We start from the raw sequence: 16,827 nt of genomic DNA, 5'->3' as shown, positions 1-16,827 counted from the left end.
GAGGGGGGAGAGTGCAATCCAATTCATTCCCTATGGAAGTCACATGGTTTCATGCCTCTTCCATGCCTCTTGGGTTAGGGCGACGTCGCTTTAAGCCAAGAGGCTTGGAAGAGGCATGAAACCATGTGACTTCCATAGGGAATTAATTGGATTCCACTCTCCCCCCTCATTCCCCTCGGACGAGGAGAGGGCAGGTGACTTTACTGTGTGTAAGAAGCCTTAAAGTTAGGCTATTTGTAGTTAAGATATTTGGTGTGAAAGGATATACTAGTGGACCTATATCCCTGGAGGACCCTGATCAGTGGGCTTAAGTGGTTAACCAAAAGCAGCTTTAGAATTAAGATCCATGTGTCCACTGGGTTGTAGAATAAAGATGACCTTTTCTCGTTTTGGCAAATGGGGCCTTGGTTTGCTCAGATGCAGACAGACTATCTACCATACAAACTTTTATACAGCATGCTAACACGCTAACCCAGCTACGTCCTGCTTGCAGCAACACAAGTTGCACGTGCTCCTTGTGAAAATTGAGATAGAACTTTGGGAATCCTAAAATCGTATTTTCTCCTCAAAACCAAAAAAATAAAATCACATCTAATCACCACAACGCTGAGCATGTTTCATGATTCTTTACCAGTTTTACGATTCTTCATTCTAGCCTACAGGACACAGTCCAATGTTCTCTAATGTACAATGTATAATGTACTATAACGTTTGGCTCGCTGAGGGACCAAATTCAGTGCTCTATAACCACCAAAGCGTCTTCAGCACTTTTATTTGTATTTACTTTCAGGATTCTTTTTTAATATGAATTTTTCTTCACGTCATTTTAAACAGGGAATGCTTGTGGTGTACAGTATCACATTACTGCAGGTCTCTAGATTCTGCAACGATAGAAATCCTATAGGTATCCTAATAAAAAAATAAAACAAACCAACAAAAGTTTAAGCATTGTAAAATCAAAGAATCTAATAAATCATCAAGCCATCCAAAGGAATCTTTGCTCCATCATCATTTTTGCACAGAACCATGCAAAGGGGTAGGGTAGGTTTCTCAGTTCGGCTCTTATCTTGTGCCCATGTGGACAAACATCCCAGTAGACCTCAAGCCATGCCATTATCTGAAGACCAGTGGAAGCTCTGATTTTGTGGTGAAAAAGGATAGACTACATAATATTTTGTGTATGAGTGTGCAGAATTGAGCTAAAAGTGAACTATTTCTTTCTCACAAAGATACCCTCTAATGTCTCTCTAAAGCCATCTCTGTCACTCTCTCTCTCTCTCTTCTCTCTCTCTCTCTCTCTCTCTCTCTCTCTCTCTCTCTCTCTCTCTCTCTCTCTCTCTCTCTCTCTCTCTCTGGGCTTTTCTCATTTTTAAGGTGTTAGTATAAATAGAAAAGGGGAAAATCAAAACATTGAGTTACTGTGTAATGGAGGCAATGTTATGCAATACATTAAGACATTTTCTTTGAGTTTTTGGAGAGGAATGTATCTGAAAAAGGAATGCAATGCTTGTATTCAGACTGTTAACATCGTAAAAAACCTTGCTCTGAAATTAGTAATTAAATAACCCTCTACTATTTATACATTCAGGCACTGAAAAATCACATGTCAATATGTAACTAAAAAGATAGTCGCTCTCAACTTTCCCTTGGTAAGAACAAGGAAACTGAAACCTTAAGTTGGCATTTGTGTAAATTTTTCCTACTCAGTAGTAATGCCATGTGCATCCCCTTTTCTTCTTCTTTAGCATGACACTTTCCCATCCCCACCCTTCAGTGCGTTTCAGGACAGACTGCGCTGATGTCAGAGCTTTCGGTGGCTCTCTCCAAACTGTCACCTTGGCCAGTATGGGAAGAATCCATGACACTAGTCTTTTGAAAGGGAGTCCAAAGTTTTTTTTGTTTGTTTTTTACTCGCTCCCCCCCGCCAAACGGACAGATGGACGGATGGAAGCTGGACACCTCTGTCCTCCATGGCTGCAGTGGGCCAGCAAGTAAACCCTTTCGCTCCGCAAACCAACCCCCCCCCCCCCCCCCCCCCCCCCTCTTGGTTTAAGGACTCTCCGGTGTGATAGCCAGCTCTCACCCCAGCGACCCTGAACTCAGTCATTTGTTTTTAACTATACAAGGGCTTTTACAAAAAAAGCTAACTTGAACAGCCATACAATGGCTAAAACATAAACCATATCTCTACTGTATCTCGGTTTTTTAAAAGTCACTTTTTACTTTAGTTTTTTTGTTTGTTTGTTTGTTTGTTTTAGGAAGGGGAGGGATTGCATGAATTTGTATGTTGTACTATTGTATGTATGTATATATTTGTGTGTATTTGTGTGTGTGTGTGTGTGTGTGTGTGTGTGTGTGTGTGGTGTGTGTGTGTGTGCGTGTGCGTGTGTGCGTGTGCGCATGTGCGTGTGTGTATGGTGATTCTCCTTGTTTTGAGTCTTCATACCTTCCTCTGTTCTTTTGGAGTAGCTCTGATTCAGTTCTGTGCTGAGAGACGCAGTCACAGAATAACTGGGTTTTGGATTCGATGTCCGGCGATGGAGTTGGGGAGGGGGAGGTTGGGGGGGGGTTGGCAGGGACGGGTGTGAGGGGAGAGCATGATGATGATGAGGGCATGGATGGACAAAGTCAGTAAGATACAGGGTTCAGTGTGACCTCCAAACACAGAGTCGCTGGAGTGGAGTGATTTCAGATGGCAGATGATGACAGGTTTTTGGGGGGCTTTTGAGGAGGGGGGAGGGAGGGAAGAGAAGGGGGGGGGGTGTCTGCCAGCGTTATCCGCTGTCGGAGGAGGTGTGCGGGGCCGTGGAGGGCGAGCGCCGCCGCCGGGCGGTGGAGGTCCACGAGCGATCCGAGCGGCCCGCATCGGAGCCTTGCGAGGCGGGCCGGAAGCGGTGCACAAAGCCGTTGAGGAAGTCCTGCTGCTGCTGGCTTATGGCTTGGGAGATGAGGCAGGGCAGCGCCTGCAGGCTGCCCGTCACCGAGTCCAGCTTGTCCTCCAGCGTGCCGATGCGCTTGTCCAGCTCCTCGCTGCGCTCCTGCAGCTCCGACACCAGGTCATACATCACGTTCTGGGTCTGAGGAGGGGGCAGGGACGTGCAGAGAATGTTTGGTGAAAATATCGTAAATAGCAGACCTCCAAGCTCACATGTTGTGAGCTTGGAGGTCAGATATTTTCGATGCTTGATTTTTACACGGAGAGGGCAATTCTTTTAACATGAGATGCTGTATTCAAGTTCAGGAGAGGTTGGACAAGATAATTAATTCTCTTGAATGGTGCCTTCAGGTATGGCATGGAGTGTGGGCATTTGCATTTCTTTCACCATAGTAAAAACTGCATGCATGGTCTGGAGAGGGCACTTTTTTACAGATGGATAAAAGGGGAGGGGCTCAAGCCCCCTTTGATGTCAATGTGTGCCACGTGCCTGGGAGGGAGGGTCAGTGGTGGGAATAGTACTCACATGAGGCGTTGTGAACTTGTAGATCTGCTATGTTTGGCTAAAGTTCTCAGAATATGGACGTTCAAGTGGTTAATACCAGTAAGACGCCATCTGTCTTGGCCATATATAGATTCTGTTAGTGTGGTTCTCGTAACAGCCTAACAGGTCATCATCTGGGATACAATCCCTCATATGCCCATATATGGAGATCCCTAACAGAATCCCTTTTATGCCCATATATGGAGATCCCTGCTCTGAGTATCTGACATCACTGTGATGTCACCTGTTTATGACAATATATGGAGATCCCTGCTCTGAGTATCAGACATCACTGTGATGTCACCTGTGATGTCACAGTGATGTGTCAGGGGAACCACAGTGTCAGGCGTTACCCATCTGGAAGACTGCTCTGCGACGGTTCTGATAGTAAACTGTGACCTACCGGTACAGTCGCAATAAAAAGGAGAAAAAATGTTCTATCATAGAAAGATTTGGAGGACCCCCTGTAGCAACCGAGGACCCCTAGGAGTCCCGGACCCCCCTGTTGAAGCCCCTTGCGGTAATGAAACATGCAAACCTTGTTTTTCTTTTTTTTTGTTCCACATGTTCCAAATGGCTAAAATGGCTACGATAATAACACGTATTAAATGAAAAGCATGAATGATGTCACGTCAGGAAGGACACTGATTAATTAAACGAGGAGCTAAGATCTAAATGATCAAACTCTAATTGGTCATTAACATCCGATAGCCATGTCATTAGCTCCAACTACAACTGGCCTCACAGATGCACTCTACTCGGTGCATGCTTCAATGATGGGAGTGGTCTGCAACTTAGTCCTCGCAAAGCCAAATCCTCAGAGATCTCTGCCTACCGATACGTCTGGGGAAATCTAACACAACCCATATCTCAGACTTGATGGTTGTGTATGTCTACATACCGGTATAAGAGTTGAACAGTGTGAACATTAAGTGGCTTTATGTCTTTCTACTTCCTACTAGCAGAGTGGCTCAGAGCCTCTGCCTGAAGACCAGAAGCATTCAGAAACATCTATCTTTATTTAAAATTCTTTGTATATTTGGGGGGGATTTTATGCCTTTATTGATATTAGTAGGGTTAATATCAAGGACAGAGAGATGGGGAGTGACACGCAACAAAGGTCGCCGGGCTCGGGATTTGACCCCGCAACACGTTGTTAGAGCATACATGTGGTATGTTCCCAGGGGATTCCCCTTAAACGGTTAAGATGTTCGAATCCCGGGTGTTACCATAGCATGGAAACATACCTTTTTCACGTGCCGCATACTACAGTGCTTTAAAGAATTCACGCACTCTTCAAATGAATCCTATTTCATATACCGGTATGTTATGGCATTTGGTAGAACTCAAAGGGGTGCATGGTGGTACACTAGTGACTAGTACACTACTATATGAAGCAGGTCTGTTGCAGGTTGAGGTTAGACTGCTGTTGGGTGTGCACACACACACACACACACACACACACACACACACACACACACACACACACACACACACACACACACACACACACACACACACACACACACACACACACACACACACACACAAACCTCTGACCATGCAGCCAGCAGAGGAAGGGCAAGTAAACACACATTAAAGGAGGCAGCCTCAGAACATTTTAAAATAGGCAGCTGGAGTGCAAATGCCACCTATACATCAAATGATCAGGAGCCTCCCGCTTCCCTTTGAAACCATAGCTGAAGCTGAGCCCCCCCCCCCCACCCCCCCCACCCCCCCCACTCTGCTAGGTCAGCTGGTTCCAGCAGTGCAGGCCAGTGAAGTGGTGCACAGGGTTCACCTCTCACACACAGGCACAGGTTCATTATATTCTAGGGGACTTTTTCAAACGGAGGCCCGTAAATTGCGTAGATTCATGCTTTGATCTCGTCCTTAAGATCAAACCCAAGTGCATGCATGTCTTCTTCTGGCTCTTCAGCTCCAACTACTATTTTATTAACTGCCGCTGCGCTGCTCACTATAGCCTGCCATGTTTTATTTTTTACCCTTCTGCAGTTTCGAACACGTACAGGAAACGAGTGACGCACAAATGAGTGACGCATCAAGGACGACCGATGTGATGGTCTAGCCCATACATGGGCAACTGGCGGCCCGGGGGCCACATGCGGCCCCCACCTTCACTTAATGCGGCCCGCAGGTTAATACCGGAATACTGATATATTTGATTTCAGCTGTTACATTTCCAAACATGACTTGCTTTAATTCCGTCAGTCTATCTTAGAAGAATGACTAGTATAATTGTATTAAAATGTTTTTTTTTGTCCAATGTATTTTGTATTTAGGTTCATAAAGTTAAACATGAGTATATAACTAAATGCGTCTGAAATTAAATCAAATGTTACAATTCAGGATTCCAATTTAAAAAAGAACAAAAAATAATTCAGGGTTTCCAATTTAAAAGAAGCAAAAATAGCCAATCTACAAGCTCAAAAACGCATCGCAGGCGCGATGCGTTTTGAGCTTGTAGATCTGCTATTTTGCTTCTTTAGTATGAGATACTAGAATGACAAAGTAGGACGTAGCAATATGCAATGTGGCCCTCTGGAGTGAAGGTGGAAATATAGTGGCCCTCACCATCATCAAAGTTGCCCACCCCTGGTATAGCCTCACCTTAGCCAGGTCCACCAAGGTGTTGGCCTGATCGTTGAGTTTTCTCTGTTCCATCTTCACACTGCGCAGTCTGGGTGGAGGAGCAAGGTGCAGGACGTCCCATGAGGAGAGAGGGAGGGAAGAGGTGGACAGATAGAGAGAAGAGGATGTTTTGGAGGTTCACGGAGGGGGGCAGACAGAAGACAACACATGTTACACATGTTTTATAAAGGAAGGCTCTCTCATTGGTTGAGAAGAAAGACAGAGAGAAAGGACAGCCTGCATGCATAATAAATATATACATATGCTTATATACATACAGTATATATCACGCATTCCCAGTCTGGTCAATGCAAAACCAACCAAAAACATGCACATATACTGAAGTGTATTACGTTGATTCTGGAGGGATGCATTTCTATGGCGTTGTGATATTTTGGGTTGCAATAACAAGATATTTTCCAGATTATCGCGTGATCTTTTTCCTCAAAATACAGACATCCTCGAGGCCACATGAAGATAGGTTGCTTTTGCATGATCTTTAATTGTTAAGTAAGAACATGAATATGCTATAATGGGGGAGGGGCAAAGGAATTTGCTGATTTTGAGAAAAAGATCTCGCAGATCATGCGAGAAATATCTAGAAAGAACGCAATACGCTTCTGTACGAGACTAACAAAATCTGTGACAGATGCCAAAACCAACCCCTTTCACCCAAGATGGAGAGAAACAGATTTTCTTTTTTGTTGAGAAACATGACATGCCCTGCCTCAGTGCTTTCATGTGTCTCTCTATTTTACACTCACGCTCGCATGCGCACACGCACGCACACGCACACGCACACGCACACACACACACACACACACACACACACACACACACACACACACACACACACACACACACACACACACAGACACACGCACACACACACCACACACACACGCACACACACGCACACACACGCGCACACACACACACACACACACACACACACTAAAGGTCTGTCCATACTGTCTCCGACCAGCGAACTTTTCGCCGGAAAGGTCCGGTTCATCTACAAATGATGTCACTCGCAACTTCTGAAAAGCATTAGACCGAATTAGAATTCGGAAAGCTGCACCTGGAAAGGTTCGGTGGTCGGAGACAGTATGGAGAGCACTTATGTTGTAGCCGAGTCCACCTAGAGGAGTCCAAGTCAAGTCCAAGTTCGAGGGGGGGCGAGTCGTCCGAGTCAAGTCCAAACGTGGGAGGAGGTTGACTCCCAGTTTAGACCAAAGAGGCTCGAGACCACGTTGAGACTTTGACCTACACCTAGAGAAAACATTATTATGATATAAAAATAAAACAATGGAGAGAGTGTATAGGGAAGTAGCATGTAGAGAATGGTCTGGCTTGCCAGTTATCTAATCCAGGGGTTCCCAAACTATTTGTGTCAGGGCACCCCATAATTCAATTTTTTAATTCGAGGCACCCCGACATTATAATTTTCACTCCCAGCACCTTATATTTATAGCATATTGTCGTTGTCGGGTGGAAACCTTGTATGTCCCAAAACTGTTCGTTTTGTATTTATCATCTATAAAATGTACTAAACTAGTGAAAACAGCAGATCTACTGTTTACACAGTGTGCTTGTAGATCGGCTGTTTTCACTAGTTTTGTGCGACACTGCGACAGTCTTGTATGATGAAGCAGGGCTTTGCTTTTACCAAAAGACGTACACATTTGAAACTTGGAGATACGAGGTTTCTGCCTGACAGTGACAATATTTTAGTGATTATTTGCGAGGAAAATGTTGAGATAATAGACATTTTGTTAGAACTGACTGAAAATGACTTTGTACTTCAAGTTTAAAATTATACTAAATATTTTTTCAAGTGTCCAAATAAATTCCAAATATTATCAAATTATCTCGCGGCACCCCTGGACTGCCGTCGCGGCACCCCAGGGTGCCCCGTCACCCACTTGAAAACCCCTGATCTAATCTAATCTGGCCTTGTGCAGGCTCGTGGGGGGTGGTCAGACCTGGTGGTCAGTGGGTATTATCCCTTTTCTTTGCAAGTTAAATGTATTCCTCTGGTGCACTTTGAGAGCAAAATGAAGAAGATAGATCTATGTATAACATCATGGTGTTCTCAGGACATAATTTAACATCTTCAAAGATTATAGTTCCTGCTATTATTTGCCACAAGATTGCACACACATTTTACGGACTATGGGTTTACTTACTAAACCATTTACACACATCAGCTAGTAATTAATTCATGAAAAGTGCCAGACAGCTCTCTTATAATGTTAATGTGAATGGGCTCCTCATAATATGGGTATGACACAATTATTTCATTGCATTGTAGTGACTCTTGACTCGAGTGGACTCGGTGGGGGAAGAGTCCTGAGTCCCCTTAGTCCCGAGACAGAGTCAAGCCAGAGTAAAATCATGGGCGAGACAATGAAAAATCCAGACTCGAGGCCTGACTTGAGACGAGTCATAGACTCTAGTACTACAACAATAACACACGCACACGCACACGCACACGCACGCACGCACGCAGACACACACACACACACACACACACACACACACACACACACACACACACACACACACACACACACACACACACACACCGATCATTGATTGGTAGACGAACTAGCCTTTCACTAAGCATGCACCTGCATGGAATTGGGACTGTTCTGTGACTGTGTGCGTGTATGTGCGCGTGTGCACGCACGTGTGTGTGTGTGTGTGTGTGTGATTGTGTTCTGTAATGTATGTATGTATGTCTGTGTGTATGCATTGGTGAGCATAAGCATGGACGCAGAGTGAAGATTGCTTTAGAAAATGTTTTATGTCAAATGGCCAGTACATCACAATAAATGACATGTTGTGAATGCCTTATGTCTTCTTTATAATAAAATTACGTTTCTAGCATCCCAAGAACCGCTCATGCATGTGCTTTGCACACACACAGGTATTGGAATAGCGGCCTAAGAAGAATCTCCCTTAATTATGAGCCAGAATGACACTCAAGGGCATTCATTAATGTGTAAATCAACGGATCACGGCAGATTGAGAGATGGGAGGCCTTAACCATTTGAACCCCACGCAGCACCCCCGTATTCTGGGGGAACAGTCAGCATATAATAGCTCACAACTATGTGAGCTTGTAAACTCAGGTATGTTTAGAATGGAGAGTTTAAAGTGGTCAAGCAGTTCTCTAATGAGTGACCTCTTGTTACATTAATGCAGGGTTCGATGCAGGGGGGGGGGGGGGGGGAGACGTGTAAGCCATGTGAGCTGTCTATTTCTTTATAAGTAATTTAATTTATAAATGAATGCTCTGAATTAAAATCAATCAATAAAATCAATAGAAACATTTGAAAACTTCCCAAACTTTCCCAAAACAGGGCCACCAGGGTCTATGTGGTTGACAATATTCTTTTTAAATGAAATGGCTAAATTGTGATATTATTAAACATGAATATGCATATCCCCCCCTCCCCCCACATTCGAACCCTGTATAAGATGGGAGGATGATCCTGATGATCCTTTCAATGCTTTCAAAGTGTTAAATAGCTCAAAAATGCCATATTGTCTTGATGTCAGTCAAACGATTATAAAAACAAAAACACCCCCAAAACATAAATTAAGCATTTCAATACAGCAGGGGTCTTCAACAGGGGGTCCGGGACCCCTATAGGGGGTCCTCAGAGTTACTACAGGGGGTCCGCCAAATCTTTGTGTGATCATGTTTGATCACTTGAACCCTAGCATCCCTATTCTTAGTGAAACATTACACAACACTGCGAGGTGTTGTGAGCTTGTAGATCAGCTATTTTTTGGCACAGAGGTTTGGTGTAGAGGGAAAAGAAGAGCAGACTAGTAGGTATTGACAGTTGAAGTGGTTAAATATATGAAAATACACATTAATCCAGCCTACACAGATGATAGTGCTGCTGTCAAGTCTAAATTGTATAATCTGTTTAATCTGCAACTATACGATATGTAGTGGGGGTCCCTGCTTCATCTCTCTCAGTGCTAAGGGGCCCTTGGCCTGAAAACGTTGAAGACCCCTGCAATACAGTACAGCACAATGTGTGTGTTGTGCCGTGCGTGAGCGTCAAACATCATCACAACAACATCAGGTGTAGAGGATGGGTTAATATAGCCTCAGAGCAGCTATATTAATCATGGGAAAAACATCATACACATGGAGACTCCATAGATCAGTGGTTATCAAACCTTTAGATCTCAATAACTCTGAGAGTGTTCAAATGGAACCAAATTGGACCACTCTCAGATTTACAGAGCAGAAAGGGTCCATTTGGAACCCTGAGGGTCCCTGGACCCCACTTTGAGAACCACTGCCATAGATGGAATATGAACCACTTGCCAGGCCGACAAGCCCCACCTGTCCAGCCTACAAGCCCCAACCCCCAAAAGACACATCAAATGTCAGTGGCAAAAAAAGGACGTATGAGTGTGTGTGCGTGAGAGTGTGCGTGTGTGTGTGTGTGTGTGTGTGTGTGTGTGTGTGTGTGTGTGTGTGTGTGTGTGTGTGTGTGTGTGTGTGTGTGTGTGTGTGTGCGTGCGTGCGTGCGTGTGTGTGCGTGCGTGTGTGTGTGTGTGCGTGTGCGTGTGCATGTGCGTGCGTACCTGAGTGTGTGTATGCGGTTGCTCGTGAGTATCATTCCATTCAAGGGTTATGGGGAGGGTGAGGTTCAAAATGGAAACACATAAATGAAACTAAAAAGAAAAACATTCAGCATCCAGCATTTCTCAAAACAAACTTTTTCTTTTTTCTTTTTCATGCATGTCAAACGTAGACATGGAGAGAGGAGGAGGAGGAGGAGGAGGAGGAGGAGGAGGAGGAGGAGGAGGTAGACTGGAGAGAGAGGAGACAGGAGGAGGAAGGAGGATACATAGAAGACTCAACTTACTTCTGAGCTCTGCGGTGATAGAGCAAAACAAGGACAGAACACAAGGTACAGAGTTTTAAACCCACGACATTCACAACACGGGTCAAACCATTACACCTCTCACTGTAAGCACAGGGTATAGGGTCTGGGGTGGAGGGAGAGGGGGGGGGTATAGGAGTGGGACTGTGACATTACTACACTGTAGTTTAGACCAAGGACAGCTTGTGCATGTAGTGTGTGCCCTGTGTGTGTGTGTGGGTGTTTGTGTGTGTGTGTGTGTGTGTGTGTGTGTGTGTGTGTGTGTGTGTGTGTGTGTGCGTGTGCGTGTGCGTGTGCGTGTGCGCGTGCACATGCACGCGTGTTTGCTTGCATTTAAAGTTTGTGTTGTAGTCCCCATTCATTTGCCAGGCATGAGCCTGCAAATGAAAGGGGTTTTGTCTCTGTCAGGGGGAAACCTCATATGTCCAAAACTGTTACTTTTCAGGATTCAAATTTAAGAATTGCAAAAGTTCAGATGCTTTGGTGTGACGCTGTGGTATCAAGTTGGATGTTAATTTACAGAAAAACACAAAAGGTTTAAATATGGAGATAAGAGGTTTCTGCCTGACAGTGACAACGCATGACAACGTATGCGTGCCTTTTGTGTGCACGCTCACGTGCGTAATCATTTAGCGATTCCGATCCCCTTATCGGTCCTTTTCGATCCCACTATCGATCCTTTTCTGTTATTTATAGTTGTTGGCAAATTGGTGCTAATCTAGGGCACTCTATCGCTTTCATTTAATTTTTCGCATAGAGCATGTTAGCTTCAACTGAAATGTCCATGCATGTTCCTTGTTTCTAGGCAATTTAACAGAAGTCAAAAACTTTATTACAAATGTTTGTGCCAGTGATTTGATTTCAGTGACATGACTCTCGCCTCTCAAGTCATGATGTCACATCAGGTCCCGCAATAATCCATAAGAGAATTGATAAACCAAAACTTAATTGATTTACGATAATTTCGGAATTGATTCCAACATAGAATCGGTTCTCGAGCCCCATCCCTTTGTGTGTGTGTGTGTGTGTGTGTGTGTGTGTGTGTGTGTGTGTGTGTGTGTGTGTGTGTGTGTGTGTGTGTGTGTGTGTGTGTGTGTGTGTGTATGCATATAACAATCACAGGAACACTAGGGAAGGACATTGTAACAAACACTACTTATGATGCTACGGAATATTCACAAGTACAGTTAACATACATTTACTCTTATAGGGTCATTGCAATAAAACTGGGAAAAAAACACCATCTACATGTTTTGTACCACAAACAACATTAAAGACAAGGAATGAATTAAACATCTAGGAACAGGTACTTTTGAACTTTCACAATATAGTTTGTTCACATGATGGTCAGTTGGTGTATTTCAGTATTTCTCAATCTTTTCACTGTAGGGCACATTTCATCCAGTCAATGCAATTCAGTACTTACTGGTGAATGGCTTGTAGAAACTTGCGCTGGTGTTTCCGCACCTTGGCATGATCTATCTTTTTCACCAACTTGGTGTGTTTGTAGATGAGCCATGTTTCCCTGAGTACATTGGCAGCTGTGTTCTTTACCTGCGAGTCGAGGAGGGACAGGGGAGGACGTTCAAAAAGTGTGTAATAGACAGTGGTGGAAAAAGAACTCACATATTTTACAAGTAAAAGTATCATTACTGCAATGTAGAAATATTCTGATACAAGTAAAAGTCTGGAACTCAAAATGTACTTGAGTAAAAGTATGAAAGTGTTCATCAAAATGTACTTAAAGTACCAAAAATGCAAAATGTTTGGAAATTAGAGAAGCTCACAACGCGCCGCGATGCGACGCCTTTGTGAGCTTGTAGATAGGCTATTTTCAAATATCCATGGTATAAAATAGGGCTAAAGTGTTTTAAGTATGTTTTATAATATTATAATTTATATCTGCAAAGTAACTAGTTTGTTTTAAATGGTTCCAGACCTGCGATAGTTCAGGCACTGTAGTTGTGGTGCTAGACGTGGGAACAGAACACTTATCACTGCAACACACATCCAATGCCTGCCTACAATAAGGCGCTCTATTTAAGCTCATGCTGCTCACTGTGCTCAGTATAGTCCAATAAGATTTAAGGAAAATATCGGATTAATTTCACAGCAGGAAAAAACACTCGTACTCACTCGTTTGCAGAGTTGCGTGTCCATCATGAAGTTGTGGACATGCTTCTCCGCCTTGGTCAACTCCAGCTTCCTGGCTACAACCGCCACCACCAGCGCAGTGCAGCCAGCACCCTGTCACAATAAAGACATGTCATCATCGCACATTCTTACCCCAAAACCGTGTCATTATATATTTGACCCTTGTGAGGTGACAGTACATAAATGATCAGATAATTGAGCTTGTGAGTCGGAATCAGAATTACTTGAGCAGAATTCAGAATCGGGTAAGTTTGCACATAAGGAATTTCACGTTGATGAATCACTGTTAATAATGACAATATTTAAGAAACATATTTACACAATAAGGTCTCAGAAATATTGATCAAAAGTACAATATATCGTCAAGGTTGGGCAGAAACCTCTTATCTCCATATTTCAAATGAATATGTTTTTTCATAAATGAATGCCCTACTTAGTCATAGTACAGCAGTGTCACACAAAAGTAGCAAAAATACTAAAATAGCTGATCTACAAGCCGAGTAACACTCAGTTATGGACATAGCTGTCCAGCTTTTTGACAGGTTTCCACCCTGCAGTAACATGATGGAGCAAGAGGTTGGAAAAGGTTTGGCTGTTGAGATGGGCGTTCCGTCAGTATCACATAAAGGCTCTTCTTACAAAATATGACACTTCGGACAGCAATAAACTGAGCAATCTCATTAATTAGTGATAATGTACGAAGCGCATCTCTGATGAGGGAGACGGATTTGGACCTACCATAATCCCTGTAAGTAGACACACGCCTTTCCCACAGTACGTGTGAGGTACCATATCCCCATAGCCAATGGAGAGGAAGGTAATCGAGATGAGCCACATGGCTCCCAGGAAGTTACTGGTCACTTCCTGTTTATCATGATACCTGGGGTTAATGAAGATAAAGAAGCAGAGGGAGATACCCAATCAATGAAACTAGACACTGTCACTGGAACCTGAGCATGCTTGGAGAATGGAGCGGAGCTGTGTGCCAACCAAACAGTGGAGGTGAGTGTGGGGTTAGCGTTGGTGCACAGTAAAGTCCTGAGTGTTAGCTTAACCCTGTAAGTGTAAAAACATACCTGGGAGGGACCGTTTTTTCTTTTTTTTTTTTTTACACTTTCAGCGTTAAATTCACACTCAGGATTTTACTGCGTGGTTGTTAGGGGTGATGGAAGACAACGTGATGCAGGGAGGGGGGGGGGGGGTGTGGGGTGTTGACCTGTGTTGCCATGCCTTCATAGCACGCGAACTAAAGATAAGCAACCCAATCCATTCTGGGGACTGAAAGAAATGCTTACAGGAAAAGAAGTGAAACGTTTGTGCTCATGGGATTGCAAAAGGGGATGCTTTCATGAAGTAATTGGATGGAATTGCGGAGGGTACTGTCACGCATTCCAATTTCCCCTTCCCTCTGAAGTCACTGCTCTTTGGGTGGCGTATGGATGTACACATTTGATGGGTGGAGAAATAAAAGAAAATAGCATGTTGGTACTAAAAAAAACGACTTTTAGTGGGTTAAAGAAAAAAGATTATTTTTTAAATAACTCTTGATTTTAATATAAAGAAATCTCCTGAACAGAAACAGTTGAGATTTCTGTTGATGTTAGTGTCTGTCAATTGAAATCAACATTTTTTGTAAGCAGTATGAAGCCATATCACTTACATTTACTATTCATTAGCAGAGAGAAAGAAAACAAAAACATGATCAGAATGACAGTGACTTGACAAAACACAAAATTGCAGATTTACTCTGTGTGACCACCCAAGAAACTTTACAGTAATACATCCAGAAGTATGCATATTGTGACATTAATTACGAGTAATTGTAATCAGTCCCATTTTGCAACAAATATTCCTCAAGTTTGCACTACCGATTAAAAGGTTTGGTTATGCACTTCATCACTTCAAACATGTTGTTTGCTGAAAGTAGCAAACAGCCATGCTTGATTGTCAGTCCAAAGCAAATAAGTGCATAATATGGAGATAGATCTATATTTTAAAAAAAGACACTGCAAAAATCAATCCTGATGACATTTTCCATCCCTTTGCAGTGTGTAAGGGACCAGCACATAGGCACAGTTGCCTTACCCCCCTCTATTCAACTTCACTCGTCTGATCATTCCCAATGAGCTGTCTAGGAGGAGAGAACATTTCATTTTGGAGTTAAAATCTATAACGAGTAGCCTTTACTCGAGCAATAATATGAGCCATTCAGTACACCCCCCTACTGTACCAGTAAGAACAGTATCTGATTTGAAAGGGGAAACCCGGTTGCATTTCTGTGCCCGTCTGTCCAGGCTTCTCGTGAGTCTGATCATTAATTGCTAATGACTGGAGTCTGCCCAGCAGTGGCCCAGCATGGAATCAAAATGGTCGGAACAATCACCTCTAATTAGTGCAGCACACGTACACGTTCAAGCACCTGGGGCCAGACCATCAACGTTATTTTCATAAAAAGGACGGTTATCTTCCTCCTCCAAGACAGTTCATCGACATCAGATGTCCGAATAGAACTAACCATGCCTTCAGCACTTCAAAAACTCCCACTCTCAACTCTCTACTCATGCTCAAAGTCAGGGGGAGTCAGTCCCTCTTAGCACCCCCCCCCCCCCCCCCCTCAAAATTATAAAAACAGCATGTGTGTGCTCTGTGGTATTCAAGCCTCTTAAATGACATGCAGAGAAGCAATCGATATAATACCATGCAGGAAGAAATAAGATGTCTGCATCCTGCATGCTAAAAAGCCAGTATATTGAGAGCAGCGGAGCGACGGGGAAAACCTGGGGTCCATTTCAAAATGAAAATCGCCTCCCACAAATGTTGCCGTATTGCCAAGCAGATAGGAACCGTGTGTCTTCAGGGACAGGCTTTCATTTGTAAATGGGGGGGTAGGATCGGATGAGTAACAAAATGACGGAAGAGCATCATTGAATTTGACACCCCTGTCTCTTTTACCTGCATCTTAACACGACAACAGCTGCCCTTTGATAGGCTGCCGGGAGGGCTAAACTTGATCAGCTGGCTAAATATTGTAATGACAACTGACTAATATGTTAATTTCATCGAGCTTGTCATCAAGGTAGGCAGAGACATGAGTCATGCCTTTGCAGACAGACTATGACGGAACAGAAATTTCTAGAAGTTCTGTACCGATGTCTCTGGTTCACATTGGCACATTTCCTGGGGCAAATTGCCCAGATCATGCATGTCATGCATGTCTTCTTCTTCTTTTTTTAGTTTTTTACTCTCAAAAAAGCATCTGCAATGTAGTGCATTTGAAACTACATTGCAGTGCACATCATGGGGTGATTACTGCTTGCCTCCTGTGAATTGTTTTATTTAAACCTTTGTTTATTTTATTTTCATTTTGTTGCTGAGTGAGGTCAGCAGCCAAAGTCACATGAGTGAGATGTGCCAATGTCAACCAGAGACATCGGGTATGTGTTCATTTAATTAGAAAAAGGCCAGCATTTAGCATATTACAATTAATGGACTGGATTAACGGGTTTTTTATAATTGTTCTTCTTTTGAAAGGAGATATATGACAATATCTTATCATAAATATTTCCTTCTGTGAGAATCCATGGAAATTTGTGTTGTGAAAACAAACTGTAGCATTTAGGGAC

The 16,827-nt window shown here is 43.4% G+C and overlaps 1 protein-coding gene across 1 annotated transcript in view; it reads right to left on the bottom strand.

The window, feature by feature from the left end:
- Positions 1–2,748: 2,748 nt before the first annotated feature.
- LOC308285486 (small conductance calcium-activated potassium channel protein 2-like) overlaps positions 2,749–16,827 on the bottom strand; it is a gene marked incomplete at its 5' end in the record, with an annotated part of 86,857 nt that continues 72,778 nt past the window's right edge. Inside the window, 5 exons of the mRNA XM_080726255.1 lie at positions 2,749–3,077; positions 6,111–6,180; positions 12,477–12,604; positions 13,187–13,297; positions 13,943–14,084. Coding sequence (XP_080582381.1) covers positions 2,775–3,077; positions 6,111–6,180; positions 12,477–12,604; positions 13,187–13,297; positions 13,943–14,084 — 754 coding nt within the window. The 3' untranslated portion in view covers positions 2,749–2,774. The remainder of the gene's footprint in view (positions 3,078–6,110; positions 6,181–12,476; positions 12,605–13,186; positions 13,298–13,942; positions 14,085–16,827) is intronic.

This window comes from Nannobrachium achirus (assembly GCF_963921795.1).
Source record: "Nannobrachium achirus genome assembly, chromosome: 5".
NCBI lineage: Eukaryota > Metazoa > Chordata > Actinopteri > Myctophiformes > Myctophidae > Nannobrachium > Nannobrachium achirus.
Note: the sequence above shows the minus strand (reverse complement) of the source record. Positions and strands in the feature narration are given on the sequence as shown.